We start from the raw sequence: 16,541 nt of genomic DNA on the forward strand, positions 1-16,541 counted from the left end.
TCTATTATTTTTTACCATGTTAATCTCTGGTTTTATTGTGAATTTTTCAATGTTGAGTTTATCTGAGTTCACTAATAACTTTTCAGTGAAAAATTATACTGATTTTCTTAATTGGTTTTCAACTAGATAGTGAGATATATAGGGTTTGTTCAACATTAGTTTTAGAATATTGTCTCCTTGTTTAAGTCACATTATTACTTTCATAGCATCAATAATTATTGTCTACATGAAGTAGGTAGTCAACAAATGTTTATTAAATTCCTTAAATGGATAAATATTATAATTAGCATACAATAATAAACATGAAATTTCTCAACAAAAACAAACTGATAGAAATTACATTCAGCTTTTAAGGAAAAAAAATCTACTTTCTGCTTGATGATTGTAGGACTGTTGAGTGCTCTGGTATACTGACAGTAAAGGATTTATTTGAAACTTGGCTCAGAGAAGGCATATCCATAGCCCATTCAGCCTTACATAGAGCAGAAAGAAGAGTTGAGAAGAGAAGTGCTAATTTCTCTGCTTAGTCATCTTGCTTACCCTTGAGACTGCTATGCATAAATACTTGAAATAGAAAATTCAGAACTGAGAAACAAAGGTATTTAATAAATATGCATGCCTTTTTTAAAAAAAAAAATTAGGCTTTTAAGTAATACCATTTGTTCTGTATTCCTAAGCCCTCTTACAAATTAAAAAGCAACCCACATTGTAACATTTAAAATTTTTTCTCAGACTGCTTTAAATTGAGTAATGCCTTAGATATATAGTTACGTGAATTGCATTCACTGGGTCATAATGTATTCATGGTAAACAAACTGATGACAGCCTTTACAGCATATTTCTGGTGAGATTGCTGAAAGGTGATTGCATCCCATCTCCTAAATGAGGTGAAGAAGAACTTGCACCAGGGCAGAATGTGAAAATAAAGATATTTAGCTGAGGTGAATCTTCATAGTTTTGCTGTTTGATTTGAAATCATGGTTTGTTTTTAATATCTAATAAACTTATCTTTAAATGCATTGACAGAAATGAATGTGGAAACTTTTTTCTTTGATTAGCATGTGATTTCAAATTGCCATTTCCTCTAAAAATATTGACTGTTATCACATAATTTATAGCAAATGTGGCATGTGCATACAAAATGATTTTAGGTGAAACACACAAAAGTGTTTTTTATTTGAAAATATTTTAGTGTTTTAGGAAAACTAGCAGATCAAAGCTATAATTTTATGTATGTCATTGCTTACAAGAAGACTAAAGAAGATACTAATGTGATTTAAAGAAAAATTAACTAAATGATAATACACTTAGCAACCCTTCAATTTGGAAATAATCCCCAAAATAGTGTGTAAATGACCAAAGTTTTTCATCATTGCTTTATAATAATGCTTTTTTAGCATTAAAAAAAATAGAGGCAGTATTTATCTGGGATTTTGGGGTTTTTTTCCCCCTATCTTTACCAATCTCTTCCCTTCTCTTCCTTTTAATGGGTAGCATATAGATTGCCATACAACATCTATCACAGATTTGGAGTTTTCTTCTGATTTTACTCTGAAAATCACAAAGACATCTTTGTGCACGGTAAGCTATTCATTTCTCCTTTCACAGATTTCACTAGCAGTGCAGTTGATTGGCAGGCTAATGAATTAATTATTAGGCTTGTGATAAATGAAAACGACTATTGCCTTTGACAGTCGATTTTTGCCTTTGCTGGGCCATTGAACAGATCTGGTTTAATAGGTGAACAGACTTCAGGAAAGTTAGTTTAGTTTAACAGAAAAGTATTAGGAAACGATGTTTACATAATGATTTTTCTTCATATGTTGTTCATTATTACCTATCTTATAATTAATTGAGATAATTCAGTTTTATCTTCAAAGATAAAAGCTCATATCCTAATGCGCTTTTATCCTCCCAGTAATGGCGCTTAATTTAGATATTCGTAGAATATTTTATATTATTATATGAAAAATAAATAAAGATCTGGCATTGATTTATCTTTCTTCAGAAATTAGTCTTGTGTAATAGAAAAACTCTGAATTGTAGAAAAGGTGGGCAGCTCTGGATTCACATTTGGTTCTTCTACTTATTGATTTCTTTGTTCAAGTAATCTCTGTTCTATAATCTGTACCTCAGACTATCAACCGCTTTAAGAAAATTGGCAGTAATTCTATCTTGATGACTAGTTATACAGACTAGTGAGATCAGTGAAGCCAGAAATATTATGTTTTTATAATCTATTACTTTTCCTCCCTTAATTTCTAAATGTTTATAACTTTAAGATAATCTATCAGAAGACTCAGAAATGTTAATAAAAGGGGACCTTAAAGTATGAATTTATATAAGTGGTAGTTCTTTGAATATTTATATTATTTTTAAAATAACTACAATTTTAAAATTTGTGATCTCATCTTCAAAAGTTAGAATTTTTATTGAAAAATTATTGTGAGAAACTATAATGTGAAACAGATGGATGTTGTCTTCAACCTGATTCTTTTAAACATTTAGGTCAGGTTAACATTCAGAAGATTTTATGGTTCCTTAAAATTTATTTCAGTTAATTTTGATTCAATAATTATTTTATTTCCAAATGAGCATAACACACAAATGTGCTCCAGAATTTTGAGGAAATTGCTTTTCTCTTAATTGAAGTTGGTTTTATAATGTTTATAAGGACAATATCTAGATTCCAGATTTGTGACTTTGGAACACCCATTGGAGAGAATAAAATTTGCTTCTCATTTCCTACAGATATTCTAATTGTGCTTTTTAATAATTGAAATTATAGACTAAAGGTTTTTACTTCTATATTGCCTCTTTGTTTTGATATTAGTAATCCTTGAGATTTTGAAAAAAAGACCATCTTGATCAGCAAAGATGCATGTATAAAGGAATTCCTAGAAATTGTCATAATTCCAGTATTCATAATATTTCAACTCTATTTTCATTGATCTTCACATAAAAAAGAATAGATATAAAACGTTAGTGAAGATATCAAAAATGGTATTGTTTCTAGTTGTACTTTTTTGAACTTTGAAAAATGGCAGTAGTAATTCTGTCTTGATGAACTTTATATAAATATTACTTTTGTAACGTTACTTCTGAACTCTAGTTCAGTTTTTAGTTTCAGACAACAGAATCTGAATCAGCTAGTTTAAACTGAAAATGTTTTATATAGGGGAATAAAATAATTCTCAGACATACGGGGAAGGCTAAAGGAACAAACTTTAGAAGTATTTTGAACTTCTAGAAACAGCTCCTAGAACCATAGATTAGAACTGGCCTGTCACAAAGCTGCTTCTATTGTAAAGAGAAGAGTAGCTCTGTCACTACAGACCCCATTTAGCCCTAATGCCCCTGGTCCATTCTATGAGTGTTGGCCACCACTGAAAACCCCAGATGCACAAACCCTTCTCTAACATACTATTCCCTGCCCCCTGCCCAGCCCACCTTGCCCAATTCCTGTTTTCATTTAGAAGGAATTTCATTCATTGCTTGGCTAGATCTAGGCCATGTGAAACCATATGAGTAAATTTTGGAAAGTAGTTTTAGCTATGGTAATTTATGTATAAAAGAATTTCATAGCACATTTATAGAGTTATTTTCTACTTCCTTTTATTTCAGATAAAGTTAAAACTAAGCTTCTTGTACTCTATCTTTCCTTCTTCATTTTATTCTGTATACTTAATAGAGTAAACTACAAGGAAAAAATGGGTAAAGTTTATTTAATTGAAAGGTTGTAATCATAATTTTAGTATTGAAATGCAGTGTATAAAAAGTGCTTGAATTTGTTCTTATACAGAGTTACATAAGAAAATGAATTTGAAAAACCTATTATATAAAGCAACCTTAGATTTGTATATTTTATTCTCAACATTACTTGAATAGTTTTATATAACTATTTGGAAATGAGGAGGGTTTGGGGTTTCAAAGTAGAAATAGATTGGAGTGGAATTTTATTTGTCTGGTCATTGCTGAATAACATAGTTCTACAACTCATCTCAATAGGTGATTTATTGTTACAAACCATGTTTATTAGGTACATGCCAAGTACTAAAGATAGAGATTAGAATGTAGCATTGATCTAACTCTTCCAGGATTATTCTGTCAAATAATTAGTTGATAAAAATTGTCTTCCTGTGATAATACTTAACAGTTGCTAAAATTTTGATTGTCAGTTCATCGTTTTAAAAGCATTCTTTCATTTATTTCTATTACTCATTGTCATTTGAAATACTGATATTCCTATTTTATTGATGAAGATAAAAATAATGTTTTACTTGTGAAATATGTTGTTCTGTGTGTGGTGGCATACACCTGTAAATCCTGGTGGCTCTTGGAGGCTGAGGCAGGAGGATTGCAAGTTCAAAGCCAGCCTCAGGAACTTGGCGAGGTTCTGTCTCAAAATTAAAAAAAAAAAAAAAAAATTAAAAGATAGGCCTGGCATGTGGCTCAGTGGTTGAGTGCCCCTGTGTTCAATCCCTGGTACCAAAAGAAAAAATAATGTCCTTACTCTTCGCTGGTCCCAAAGGCCACCTCTGTGGGATTATACAGAGAGAAACCTTGTAGATAAGATAGTCCAGATATAGAAGAAACTAGACTACATAATGCATTTTAAACAGATCTTAAACCTGTTGCATATGAAGCAAATTTATGATAGTTCTAATTTTTAACCAGTAGCAATTATTAGGAGGGAAAGAGAGCCTGTAATGAAAATGCAGTTTTCCTCAGAGCAAAACTGACAGACTGGTTGGATGAACTAAGTTACATATCTTACCTTTTTTGCTGCAGATAAAAAGTAGAACTTTGAATTTTTTTTTCTTTTTATTTTTTGGGTTAAGCATCTACATTTCTTGGAAACCTTTCCTTCCTAGCATGTTTACACTGAGATGAGCAAGATTTTGTCATCTAATGTTTTTATTATTTGTGAGTTCTAACTAACCATCCATATCTACTCCACCTCTCTTGTTCTTTGGAGTGGGCCAGGTCATTATGCTCCCTCCACCATCCACCCAGAGCTATCACACAGACATGGTCTCTAGGCTACTGTTTAATAGATTGATCAGTCACCCTACTTAGGAGGACAGAATCTTATAACAAAGATTAAAAAGGATGAGTACCTTATTGGAACTTCCTCTGTTTTTCCCCTTTTCTATCAGGAGAATTAATGACAGTATGGAAAAATTAAAAAATAATATTACCTGGTAATATGCCTGGCTGGAAAAGTGACTTTGGGGAGTAGGAAGAAGAGATTTTGCTTTTTTTTTTTTTTTTTTAGATAGCAGTACAAAGCCAGATACTTCTGTTTTCACTCTTAAATACAAACCTTCAGATACACTAAATGCTTTTTCTCTTCTTGAGGAAAATGCACTTATCACAAATTAAGATGGACAATTTCTGAGTAGTGAAGCCCATTTTAAATATATGCATAACCATTTATTTCTTAATGAGATTCTAAATTTGTGGCCTGATTAAAAAATTGAAGGAAATTAGATTTTTTAAAGTAACAAGATGCTAAAACGCCCCCATTGGATTTAATCTCAATGCATGTGTGCTATAGACTGATAGTGCTTTTAGATAGCTTCGCAAGTTATCAGAACTGCCGGTAGAAAAACGTGTTTTCATTGTGGTCTCCCCACTACTTATACACACACTTATACTTAAACCTCAGGACAAATTTTTCATTAACAAACTATAAAATTTAAAACCATTATATTTTATTCTTGTGAGTTCGGATTTTATTTTTATTTGTGTAATCACATAATGGGCCGGCCACATTTATATTGGCATCTATCTATAACCTCCTCACTAGCATAGAAAAGCATCCTTTCATAATCCTAGGTACACATTAAGTGACTTTTAACAAACAAGTTTTTTACTTTGAAAATGAAAATATTTAAGATGGTTTTACCACATTATATCTAACAGGAGTATTATCTTTTAGATGTAGAGTGTTTTATTTCTATAATTTCATAATCATTTTTGTATCTCAATTTTAGCATATGTAGCATATTTCTCTTTTATCCTGCATTTCTGTTAGCATGCACTAAAATAATGACTATACAACAATTCAGTTTATACCAAATTTCCTTAATATGTTTCTTGTTTTCCAATACTGGGGATTGAAACCAGGGGCACTTGACCACTGAGCTAAATCCCCCCAGCCCTTCTTAATATTTTGTAACATTATTTAACAAGAATGCCATTTGTCCTAGATATTTTTCTTTTACTACAGTTGTTAAAGAGGATTAAATAAGAAATAAAACTTCTTTTATATTTTTACTTACGATCTTAAAAAAAAATCCTTTATTTTGTATTTTACAAAACTTAATATCTGAATGTTGGCATAGAAGACAAATTTGATTTTCTTAATCATAATTTTTTAAATGTTCACATAGTAAGAATACATATTAATACTGTTAATTTCTGTTAATATATATTAACAGAAATTTCCATTTATTAAGCAAATATTAAATGCTAGGTCTATAATGTGTGTACAAAAACAAACAAAACCTATTTTGTGTCCTGAAAAGGCACATATGTTTGATAGACATGTATTGTCTAGAGGAAAAATTGTAGGTAATTAAATTCATTAATCATTTCCTTTCTTTATGCTTTTCGTTGTTCTGCATTAGTCAGTATTGTCATTTCAGTTATCTTGGCTTTTAGTTCTTGAATTCCTATTTATATGATTAAGACCTTTATCTCTCTAACCTATTTAATCTATCTTTTTATCCAATTTCTTAACGTATTTGTAATCATTTTTAAGGTCTGTTTGCTAATTCCCTGAGCCATTTGTAATTCTGTTTTGTTTTTGTTTTTTTCCTTTTGATATGGGTCATAGCTTCTAGTTTATTCTCATTCTTTCTAAGTTTATATTTAATGCTGTACCTTATATAAAAGAACCAGTGTAAACCAAAGTGATTAATATTGTCCCCTTGATTGCTAGGATGAGGGCTGATCTCGAGTTGAGCTGAGCCAGGACTGGGTGTCATTTCAGTTAACTTCCACTGTTTTGAGCTCAGGACAGCCCCTCTCTTCTTGAGTGTTTTGTTTGTTTTGTCCCCTCCAAGCAAGGGTTAGTTAAGTCCATTGTTCAGATAAATGGGTTTTCTTGAGACACTTGAAACAAATACCTCATTTTTATGGGCAAGAGTTTCTAGAATAACAGAGGAAGAGTGAATTTCTGAAGTGGTGACAATGACCTGTGTGGTTACAGGTGGTTTGGGCTTGAGATCCAAGCACCACCAGAAAACCTCCCTCTCTTCCTGCTTTGTAGCACAATCTTAACTCCATCCGTGTCTTTGTGTCTTCATGAGTAACATGAGGGAGAGTTGGTTTGCACAGGTGACTTGGTCTGCCTTTGGGGATTCCCCAAATTCCAATGTACTTAAATACCCAGACCTATCTATTGAAAGTTGGCTGGCATCTCATTTCTGCAGAGTCCCTGTTTCTGAGCATTATTGCCATTTATCCACTCTCTCCACCTGCCATCAACCCTCCCACCACCCCATGGCCCCAGCATTTGTCTTCATATATGAAAGCCACTCTATGTTTCTGTACAACAAAGAAACACCTCAACACACCTCATGGAAGTAGTACATTTAGACTTCTTAGCCTTCAAAGATCTTCTGTCTTTTTAATGAAAAACATGATTGTTAAGTATATCTAGTTTTTGTAGGGTTTTTTGGTTGTTTTTTTTTTTTTTAATTTTGGTTATTGTTGTTTGGTTACATCAGAGTAAAGGTCTTTTGTGACCCTCTGTATCCTAATTTAAAAAGAATTTATTCAGGGACTTGTTTCTAAAATTCAATCCGAACAATCAATCTGGGCCTGCCTGTTTAGGACTTTTTAAAGTTAAGAAAAATAAATGAAAGTAAACAAAAGTCAGAGAACTAAAAATACACTGTTAGTTCTCAATTCAGTTCTTTTATTTTAATAATTTATTTGATAAATAGAAAGATTTAAAAGGCACCAGTATTTAACTTTGGACAGAGTCAAAACAGGTCTTTGAGTTACAGTTTTTTAAAACTAGTGCAGTTGCTATGAAAAGAAACTTTAAAATGTTTACCCATAGTTCTTAGTTATAGTACTTTTTCATCTTTTTATTTAAGCTTTTAATTTAATGACTTAAAGATGAGCCTGTATCTTTGCAGTTGGGTTCTTTTAAATCTTCTTTCAAGACTTGAAAAACTTCTTGACAGTAGAAACCTACTAATTCCAAACTCATTCCTGGGTGTTAAATCAGCTCCACATACTTTTTGGTGTAAATTGACCTAACTTTGACCTTGCAAAGCTAATCAGCTAAAGAAACTAATTATTAAGACACATCTGCGCTGCTTAGAATTAGTAAGATTTGTCTTGAACTTGCATCAGAGATTTTAGTGGGACATCTGGCATAAATTTTAAAAGGCTTCATTAAGTAAATTTTATGTCTGAGGGAGAGCATTTCTAATGATGTGATTTCACCTCCACAGTTGGTTTCAGCTTTTTCCTTGTGCAAATGACTATATGCCCTAGAGCATGGTCTTCATGTCTACTCTTCTTGAGCCCCAAACCTTTATAGTTGGGCTTAAATGATAGCAAGAACACTTGTCTCTTCATTTATTCTCAGGAAATGTTCTCTGAGTACTGTTATGTGCCAAGAGCTGTGAAGCATTGGGAATATAAATATATAAAGAGAAAGAAATCATATGTTTAACTGCATGTGATGTAACTGGTCTTTTAAAGTATACATTTTTAATACAACATAGCTCTCTATTATAAACCATCCCCTGTATCCTGATCCCAACCAAAGAAATGAGAACTTGTGCCATTGCATTTCTGACAAAATTTACTTCTACTTTATCTTCTTTTATCCTTCATTTTTCCAGTTCCAGAGAGTGGAAAGTCTTCTAAACAGTCCCTGGTTGTAGAGGATTTTAGCCTTTTTAAAATCTGCATTTCTTTTATCTATTCTTCATGTTTACTTTCCTTTCAATTTTTTAAATTTTCTTATTCTTTTGTTTTTAATATTTGCTTTTTAGTTGTAGTTGAACACAATACCTTTATTTTTATTTATTTTTACGGGGTGCTGAGGATCAAACCCAGGGCCTCTCACATGCTAGGTGAGTGCTCTACCGCTGAGCCACAACCTCAGCCCTCCTCTCAATTTTTATACTCTACTCTGTCCTTGAAGCTACCAATAAGAAAAAAAAATTAAAGTCAATTATACTTCTACACTGTATTAACTTAGGTCTTTGTTCATTCAGTAATGGAAAGAATCATTATTTATTCCTACTTATCAAGAATGCAGGGGCTGGGGTTGTAGCTCAGTGGTAAAGCGCTTGCCTCCCACATGTGAGGTTCTGGGTTCAATCCTCAGCACCACATAAAAAAATTAAACAAATAAAAATAAAGATTAAAAAAAGTATAGGTCAGATATTTAAAGAAGAAGAAGAAGAATGCCAAGTCCACAAAATGAGGACCACTGAAGTCAAGAAAAATAACTTGTTCATAGAGATTCACGTACCTGGTCCTACTTTGAAAGCCATGATATAGATAATGCCTCTGAAGCTGCCTTTTTTTTTTTTTTTTAATAACAAATTTGCTCACACCAATTCTAAAGTCTCCAGATTGAGTTTTAACAGTATTTGAATCAAGTTGTTCTGAAGCAACTTGAGTGTAGTCTTGAAATTCTTAAGTTTTACATCATGCTCACCAGATAGGTAGAGGATTTTGCTTGAGATCAGCAGTGTCTTAGTTTTAAAAGAAACAATGACACTAAAGCTGGACTAAACATCCAACTCAAGCATAGAAAGAAGCATAAAAATGGCTTTTTATTACATAATCAATAATAGTGGACTCTTGATTACAGATGCTGGGAGCTCTCCCTAGACTTATCAGAGACTGCCAGTTAGCATCATTAGTTTGTGATGATAAATGAGTTTGACCAGGTATTTTCCTCTTTGATTTGAGTAGTCATTCCTGGAGTAGTGATCTATAAGGAATCAATCTTCCCAGGTCAAATTTCTTTTGACCATGTCCTGACAGAAACCATTGTGTATATTGACGTTCAAATCTTCTGAAAATCCCCAAATACCCAATGTTTCCAGCCCTCTGATATATGTGTTGACAGGAAGGATCAGTCCTCATGCAAAAATGAGTTGAGAATTGGAAAAATAAATTTTTGTCATATATGCCAGTTAGGTCAGAATGTATTTTACATTTGCCAAAATGAGTCAGTCCATCTTTTTTTTGTTTGTTTGTTTTCAAGAAAACTAAAAGAGAAAAAAACAATCTTGAAATGAAAAGAAGTTTTCTAAAAGCCCTTCCCGTTTAAACAGATGAAAATAAAGTTGAAGAGGAAAATTTACAGTGGTAATTTATCTCTGTAGATAAAAGCAGACCCACAGGACCTGAGTTTACCAGCATGATTTTAGATGATGTATTTAACTTCTCTAAACTTTAGTTTTGTTTATCTCAGAAGCATAAATAAAATTATATCAGATATAATTATTGTTGAATGCTAAATGAGATAAACTAGATAAATGTTTACTACTCTGCATGGCACATAGAAAAGGCTCAATATATGATCTAATTAATATTTCACTTTCCTGTCAGGCTGCATTCTTAAAGAAAGCGTTGTTTGTTCTGCTTTATTGTTTCATTTTTAACATATCCATTTGCTTATAAGGATTTAGGACTGTGGTTTTATAGATGTGATTTATTTATTCCAGCAGGATTGAATAAGCCTACCTGACTTGCCTTTAAGAACCACATCAAAGACCCATTTCTTTATGAACAGGGGTATGTATATGCAGTGAAAACTGTCAGACCTTATCTATACCCCTGTATATCTAATGTATTAAGAAAAATTCTCCATTCTTTCAGAATATTGCATTTGTGCAAAGCAGCTGCTTCTTAGAGCAAAACCACATCCCTTCTGCCTACAGTTTTATTAAGAATTGTTTTTAATTTTAGATCACTAATACAGTCACATAACTTACAGAATGTCCTTTTCTTTAACAAATGATATGCCTGGGCTCTCTCTAAAGACTGCACCAGCATAGTCAATTGATTGCTCTTTTCTCTTCTCCTATTCTTTCATCCAACATCCAACCCCATGGATGTGGGATGGGTCATACTGAATCCTGAGGCCCCAGAAATGTAAGTTATTGTTTCACCCAACATAGTCCAGAGATTGTAATGAAGAAAACAAACAAACAACAACAAAAAAAAGAAAACAAAAAAAGAAACCAACTTTAAATTGTAAGCCAGAACTTAAAGCTTAGTATAATTACCTTCTTTGGAAAATGGCAGTTCCTAGTGAAAAACAAATGAATACTACCAAATACTTAGTTCCCACCCCAGATATTGAACACTTTACACAAGGCTCTAGCAGGAACATATTAGGCATCTTTCTTTCTTGTTTTTTTGTTTGTTTGTTTGTTTGTTTGTTTGTTTTTTGTTTGTTTGTTTGGTTGGTTTTTGGTTTTTTTGTTTTGTTTTTTTGTGTGTTTTTTTTGGTGGACAAAGGGGTACTGGGGATTGAACTCAGGGGCACTTAACCACTGAACCACATAACACAGCCCTATTTTGTATTAATTTAGAGACAAGGTCTCACTGCCTTACTTAGCACCTCATGGTTGCTGAGGCTGGCTTTGAACTGGAGATCCTCCTGTCTCAGCCTTCTGAGCTGCTGGGATTACAGGTGCGCCACTGTGCCTGGCATGTGTTAGCCATCTTTCTTTAAAAAGAAAGGGGAAAAGTTTTAGAAAGTAAATATATCACATCTTTTGTCTTCCTCCCTGTTTCTGTTAAGTAGTTTCTTTCAGTGTTAGATTTCTAAAATTATACTTTTTTTTGTTGTTGTTTTGTTACCAGAGATTGAACCAAGAGGCACTCAACCACTGAGCCACATCCCCAGCCCTGTTTTGTATTTTATTTAGAGACAAGGTCTTACTGAGTTGCTTAGTGCCTTGCTTTTGCTGAGCCTGGTTTTAAACCCAAGATCTTCCTGCCTTAGCCTCTCGAGCTGCTGGGATTACAAGCGTGTGTTACCACACCCGGCTAAAGTTATACCTTTAAAGGCTTGTAAAAACCATCAGCATTTGGTAGAACTTGGTCATCTAACCATAAAAATGAAATTTAATAGTTTTCACTTTTAAACCTCTGCAACAGTTATATTTCTTTTTCATTTTTGCCTTTTCTTTTCTTGAGCCAGGATCTCATTATGTTGCCCAGGCTGGGCTCAAACTCCTGGGCTGAAGTGATCCTCCTGCCTTAGCCTCCCAAGTAGTTGGGACTACAGATACATCCCATCATTCCTAACTTGCTTTGATTTCCAAGTTCACCACATTGACTATTTTGTTCCAGTGTATTTTTAAGATTAAAAATATGTTTACTTACTGCTGATAATGTCTTCTACTATTTGAGGAACTAGACATGGAACATGGAGCCCTCACTTGGATAGTTTTTAGGGAGCATTGAACAGCAACATGAAAAACGGAATATAAGGAAACAAAGCATTGATATCAAGCAGTGAGAAACTGATGATATGTGATGGAGCAAGAGGAGATAGAAATCTAGAGAAGCAGTGAACTGCAAGATTTTTAAAAGGCAAGCACAAGGAAAAAAAAAAGAAGCTTTTCAAGATCACTTTTTATTCAAGCAACATTTACTGAATACTAATACTATGTATTAGCTTCTGTGCTGACACTGTGAATACAATAAAAGCATCAAAATGTATTCTCTGACCTCAAAGACATTCCTTTAAAGAAGAAGAGGAACACATTTAGATAGATAGTATTTTTATCATTATTATCATTAAAGGCATAGAAAAAAAAGATACCCTTGGTATAGCACACTCTGACTTTTCTTTGATAATCCTATTCATACTTAAGGATTTTGTTTCTTTTTTCTTTGTTCTTTTTAGTTATGATACAACACCAGGGTATACCTTGACCTAATCACAAAAGCATGGAACCCAACCTGCTCCAGTTCGGTACCTGGCACTCCTCGTGCGCCGTGCCACCCAATTCTTAAGGTTTTATTTTAGGCATGGCTTCTTCTGGAAAGCCTTAATACTGTTTGTAATATAGTCACTATGGGGAGTTACCGATTGTTGTTACAGATGTCGTGAGATGTTACTTTGAAGTAATTGAGATCTAATATCAGTTTTGAGTAAGAATCAAACTTATAAATAGGGGTCATTTTTTTTCACATTTTTTTTCAAGAGTGGTATAAGTTCACCATGAGTGCATTTATAATGCACTTTTCTACATGTACGATATACATATATCACTTTATCATTTAACAAATACTTTACTTAATAACAAATATTTATGGACTTTCTAGTTCCTGAGTGTTGAGGCTGTCTTATGCCATTGTTATGCTGCACAGTTGCTTTCACCATTTAGATAGAGTGCCCAAGCATTGAGCTCAGGCAGTGAGGTTACAGAGGTGAACACAGAAGTGGTGAGTCTGCCCTTAAGGGCCTATTAGGATCTGTAACTGAACAGCAGCATTATTCGTATGGTGAGTGCTGTTAGAGGGAGTACAGGGCATTTAGTGAATGTATTATAATCTGCTGTGTGAGATTACCAAAGGCTGCCAAGGGAAGTAACAGCGAAACTGAGACTGCAAATGAGGGGTAGTTTAGAAAATGGGGGAGAGTGTTACAAAGCCTTAACTAGGGGGAAAAAAAAAAGGCAATGATCTGTCTTCTAGGATGAGACGGTCCATAAAATGGAGCAAGGCCCTTTTGCTGAGAACAACTACAAAATGTGAAAATATATCATCTATTCGAAGGTTATCAGAAAAGTAAGTTAGTAAAGCACTATCCAGCTAAGATGCAGAAAAGAAAATCTAAAGAAATCCTGACATTTCAGGATGCTTTTGCCTGATAGGCATTTGCCAGTGCAGAAGCAACAACTAAAAAGATTTGTGTTGTACTGTTGCTAACCTTACATGGGTAGGAATACAGAAACACAGATTTCTTTTTGGAAAGGCGCTTTTAATTTCCTGGTGCTGTGCATTAGGAATCCTGAAAAAGTGAACCCAAAATTAGGGCAAAGCAGAGATCAGTGAGCCCTGGAATGACCTGCAACCCAAGTTCAAGTCATCTGGATGGTCCAGGATCAGGATATTCTGAAACCCCAATGTTGGGTTAAGACGTTCTTAGCTTTCTAGTGTTTCCAGGTTCCTTGCTGAGATAAATCAAAATTATTTCTAGATGACAATTATTATAGGCCTCAAATTTATTGTAGGCCTCAAAATTATTTCTACAAGCAGTTTTTCAAATAAAATTTCAGAACATAATTAAATATAATGAGTCACACGTGAGCATAAGACACCATTATCAAGCATCAGGTGAAAAGAATAGGCATTAAAAACAGCTGTAGCACTATAGAGATTAGTTATTTCTATCAGGGATTTGGAAATAACCAAGTTTGCTAACTTCAAAGAACTGGAAATGTTTTTTAAAATAGCATCTTTGAGAAAAAAGAATTTTAAAACCTGTTTAAATGTGAGTTTAGGATCGGATCTCCCTCTGTTACTGTAGAGAAAGGTCAGTTAACTGGATTTCAGGTCAGGAAAAAATATCCAGGTAGATGCACAGGCAGATGCAAGGATGAGACAGAGGGTACAAAAGATACAGTGGATGCCAGCAAAGATTTGATATGTGTTTAAATGGGAGTTCAAACGGAAGGTGAAAATATCACAAACAATAATTGAAGAGATGATGGCCAAGATCAAAACAGTTGAAAGATAACATGCTACAATTCAAAAGCACAAAATGACTTGAATTGTACAATTTTTGAATGTCATTCAACTCTAGGTATATACCTAAGAAGTAAAAATGTGTCAACATAAACATTCATAGCAGTATTGTTCACAATTAGCTCAAAAGTGAGAGCAATTAAGATATCACCTGAAGAATGTGGCTTGAGGAATAAAATTCTAGACACATTCTAGTAAAACTACAGAATGCAAGGAAAAATCTTAAACAGTCACTGGGGTTTGGGTGAGGCACTGGAATTACCTTCTAAAACCAATAAGTGAACTAGTACATGAGTTTTCAACAGGAACTATGGAATCAAAAAGATCGAAGACATTTTAACAATTGGCATCTTCATTGTGCTGAAAGAAAATAACTGCCAACATGAATTCTACCCCATTCAAATATCCTTTCAAGATGAAGCTGAAGCTGAAATGAGGATATTTTTAGAATACCAAAAATAAAATTTGAGAGAGAGAGGAAAGCATTTGACTCAGGAAACCTTTACTGAAGTGAGGAACTAAAGGGCATTAGGCAAACAGAAAGTGGTCCCTGATGGAAGTCTCAGATGGAAGGCAAGTCATAAGGATTAACAAAAATAGTAAAAATATACACCCCCATAGTTCCACTCACAGTACATACCCAACAACCTTGATTTCATAGTTCACCAAAGGACACAGACTAGAAGTTTAAATAGCACTATTCATAAAACTTGCAACTTACTTTTCAAATATCTGTCAGCAGTAAACTCGATAAGTTGTATACAGTAATTCCCTCTTATCTAACATTTTGCCTTCCAAGATTTCAGTTACCAGAGATCACAAGGGTGAGATATTTTGAGAGCCCACATTCACGTAAATTTTATTACAGTATTTTTTCTTTTCTATTATTGATCTCTTCCATGCCTTGTTTGTAAATTAAACTTCATGTATTTATGGAAAATATAGTATTTATAGGGTTCAGTACTATCCAGTTTCAGGCATCCACTGACATCTTGGTATGTATCCCCTGTATTAAAGGGAGATTAGTCACAGAAAAACATCTACAGCCATAAAAAACGAATAATCACAAAAACACAATGTATTATTCCTTTTATGCTGTAGTATACTAATAGAGAAAACTGATCACCTCTGCCATTAGAAATTAGGACAGTGGTTACCCTGTGGAATTGCAGATGCCCAAGATTGACTAGGAACAGTTTACCAGAGGGCTGAGGTGTTGTCTCATAATCTGAATGTGAGTTTCACAGCTGAATTCAGTTTGAAAATTCACCATGATATGCATTTATAATGTACTTTTCTACATGTACATCATACATTAAAAGATTTTTTGTTTGTTTTGGAGTACTGGGAATTTGAACTCAGGGGCACTCAACAAATGAACCACACCCCCAGCTCTATTTTGTATTTTATTTAGAGACAGGGTCTCACTGAGTTACTTAGCACCTCTCTTTTTGCTGAAGCTGGCTGGCTTTGAACTGTCGATCCTCCTGTCTCAGCCTCCCAAGCCATGGGATTACAGGTGTGTACCACTGCACCAAGCTACATCAAAATATTGATAACTCACTGAATATGGACTATATAAAATGTTTATTGGAAAGAAGAAATGGAGGGCAATTAAGGCATGGGAGGTATAAATTTATAAAATGTCAAAAACTTGTGTGTTTTAGCAGGGCACGGTGGCTCACTCTTATTGTCCCAGCTACTAGGGAGATTGAGGAAAATCACTTGAATCCAGGAGTTTGGCACCAGCCTGGGCAACATAACAAGACCCCTCCCTC

At 33.8% G+C, this 16,541-nt stretch overlaps 1 protein-coding gene across 3 annotated transcripts in view; it reads left to right on the forward strand.

Moving 5' to 3' along the window:
• Positions 1-16,541, forward strand: part of Prmt3 (protein arginine methyltransferase 3) — a 122,150-nt gene that overhangs the window by 84,707 nt on the left and 20,902 nt on the right. Inside the window, exons 12-13 of one of the 3 annotated variants that reach the window (XM_048788491.1) lie at positions 1,495-1,581; positions 12,206-12,703. The exons of 1 other annotated variant lie outside the window; for it this stretch is intronic. In XM_048788491.1, coding sequence (XP_048644448.1) covers positions 1,495-1,581; positions 12,206-12,268 — 150 coding nt within the window. In that variant the 3' untranslated portion in view covers positions 12,269-12,703. Of the gene's footprint in view, positions 1-1,494; positions 1,582-12,205; positions 12,704-16,541 lie in introns of those variants that run through there. One more of the 3 variants, XM_015477707.2, reaches the window with a different exon arrangement.

The sequence above is a fragment of the Marmota marmota genome, unplaced genomic scaffold (genome assembly GCF_001458135.2).
Source record: "Marmota marmota marmota unplaced genomic scaffold, marMar, whole genome shotgun sequence".
NCBI classification, from domain to species: domain Eukaryota; kingdom Metazoa; phylum Chordata; class Mammalia; order Rodentia; family Sciuridae; genus Marmota; species Marmota marmota.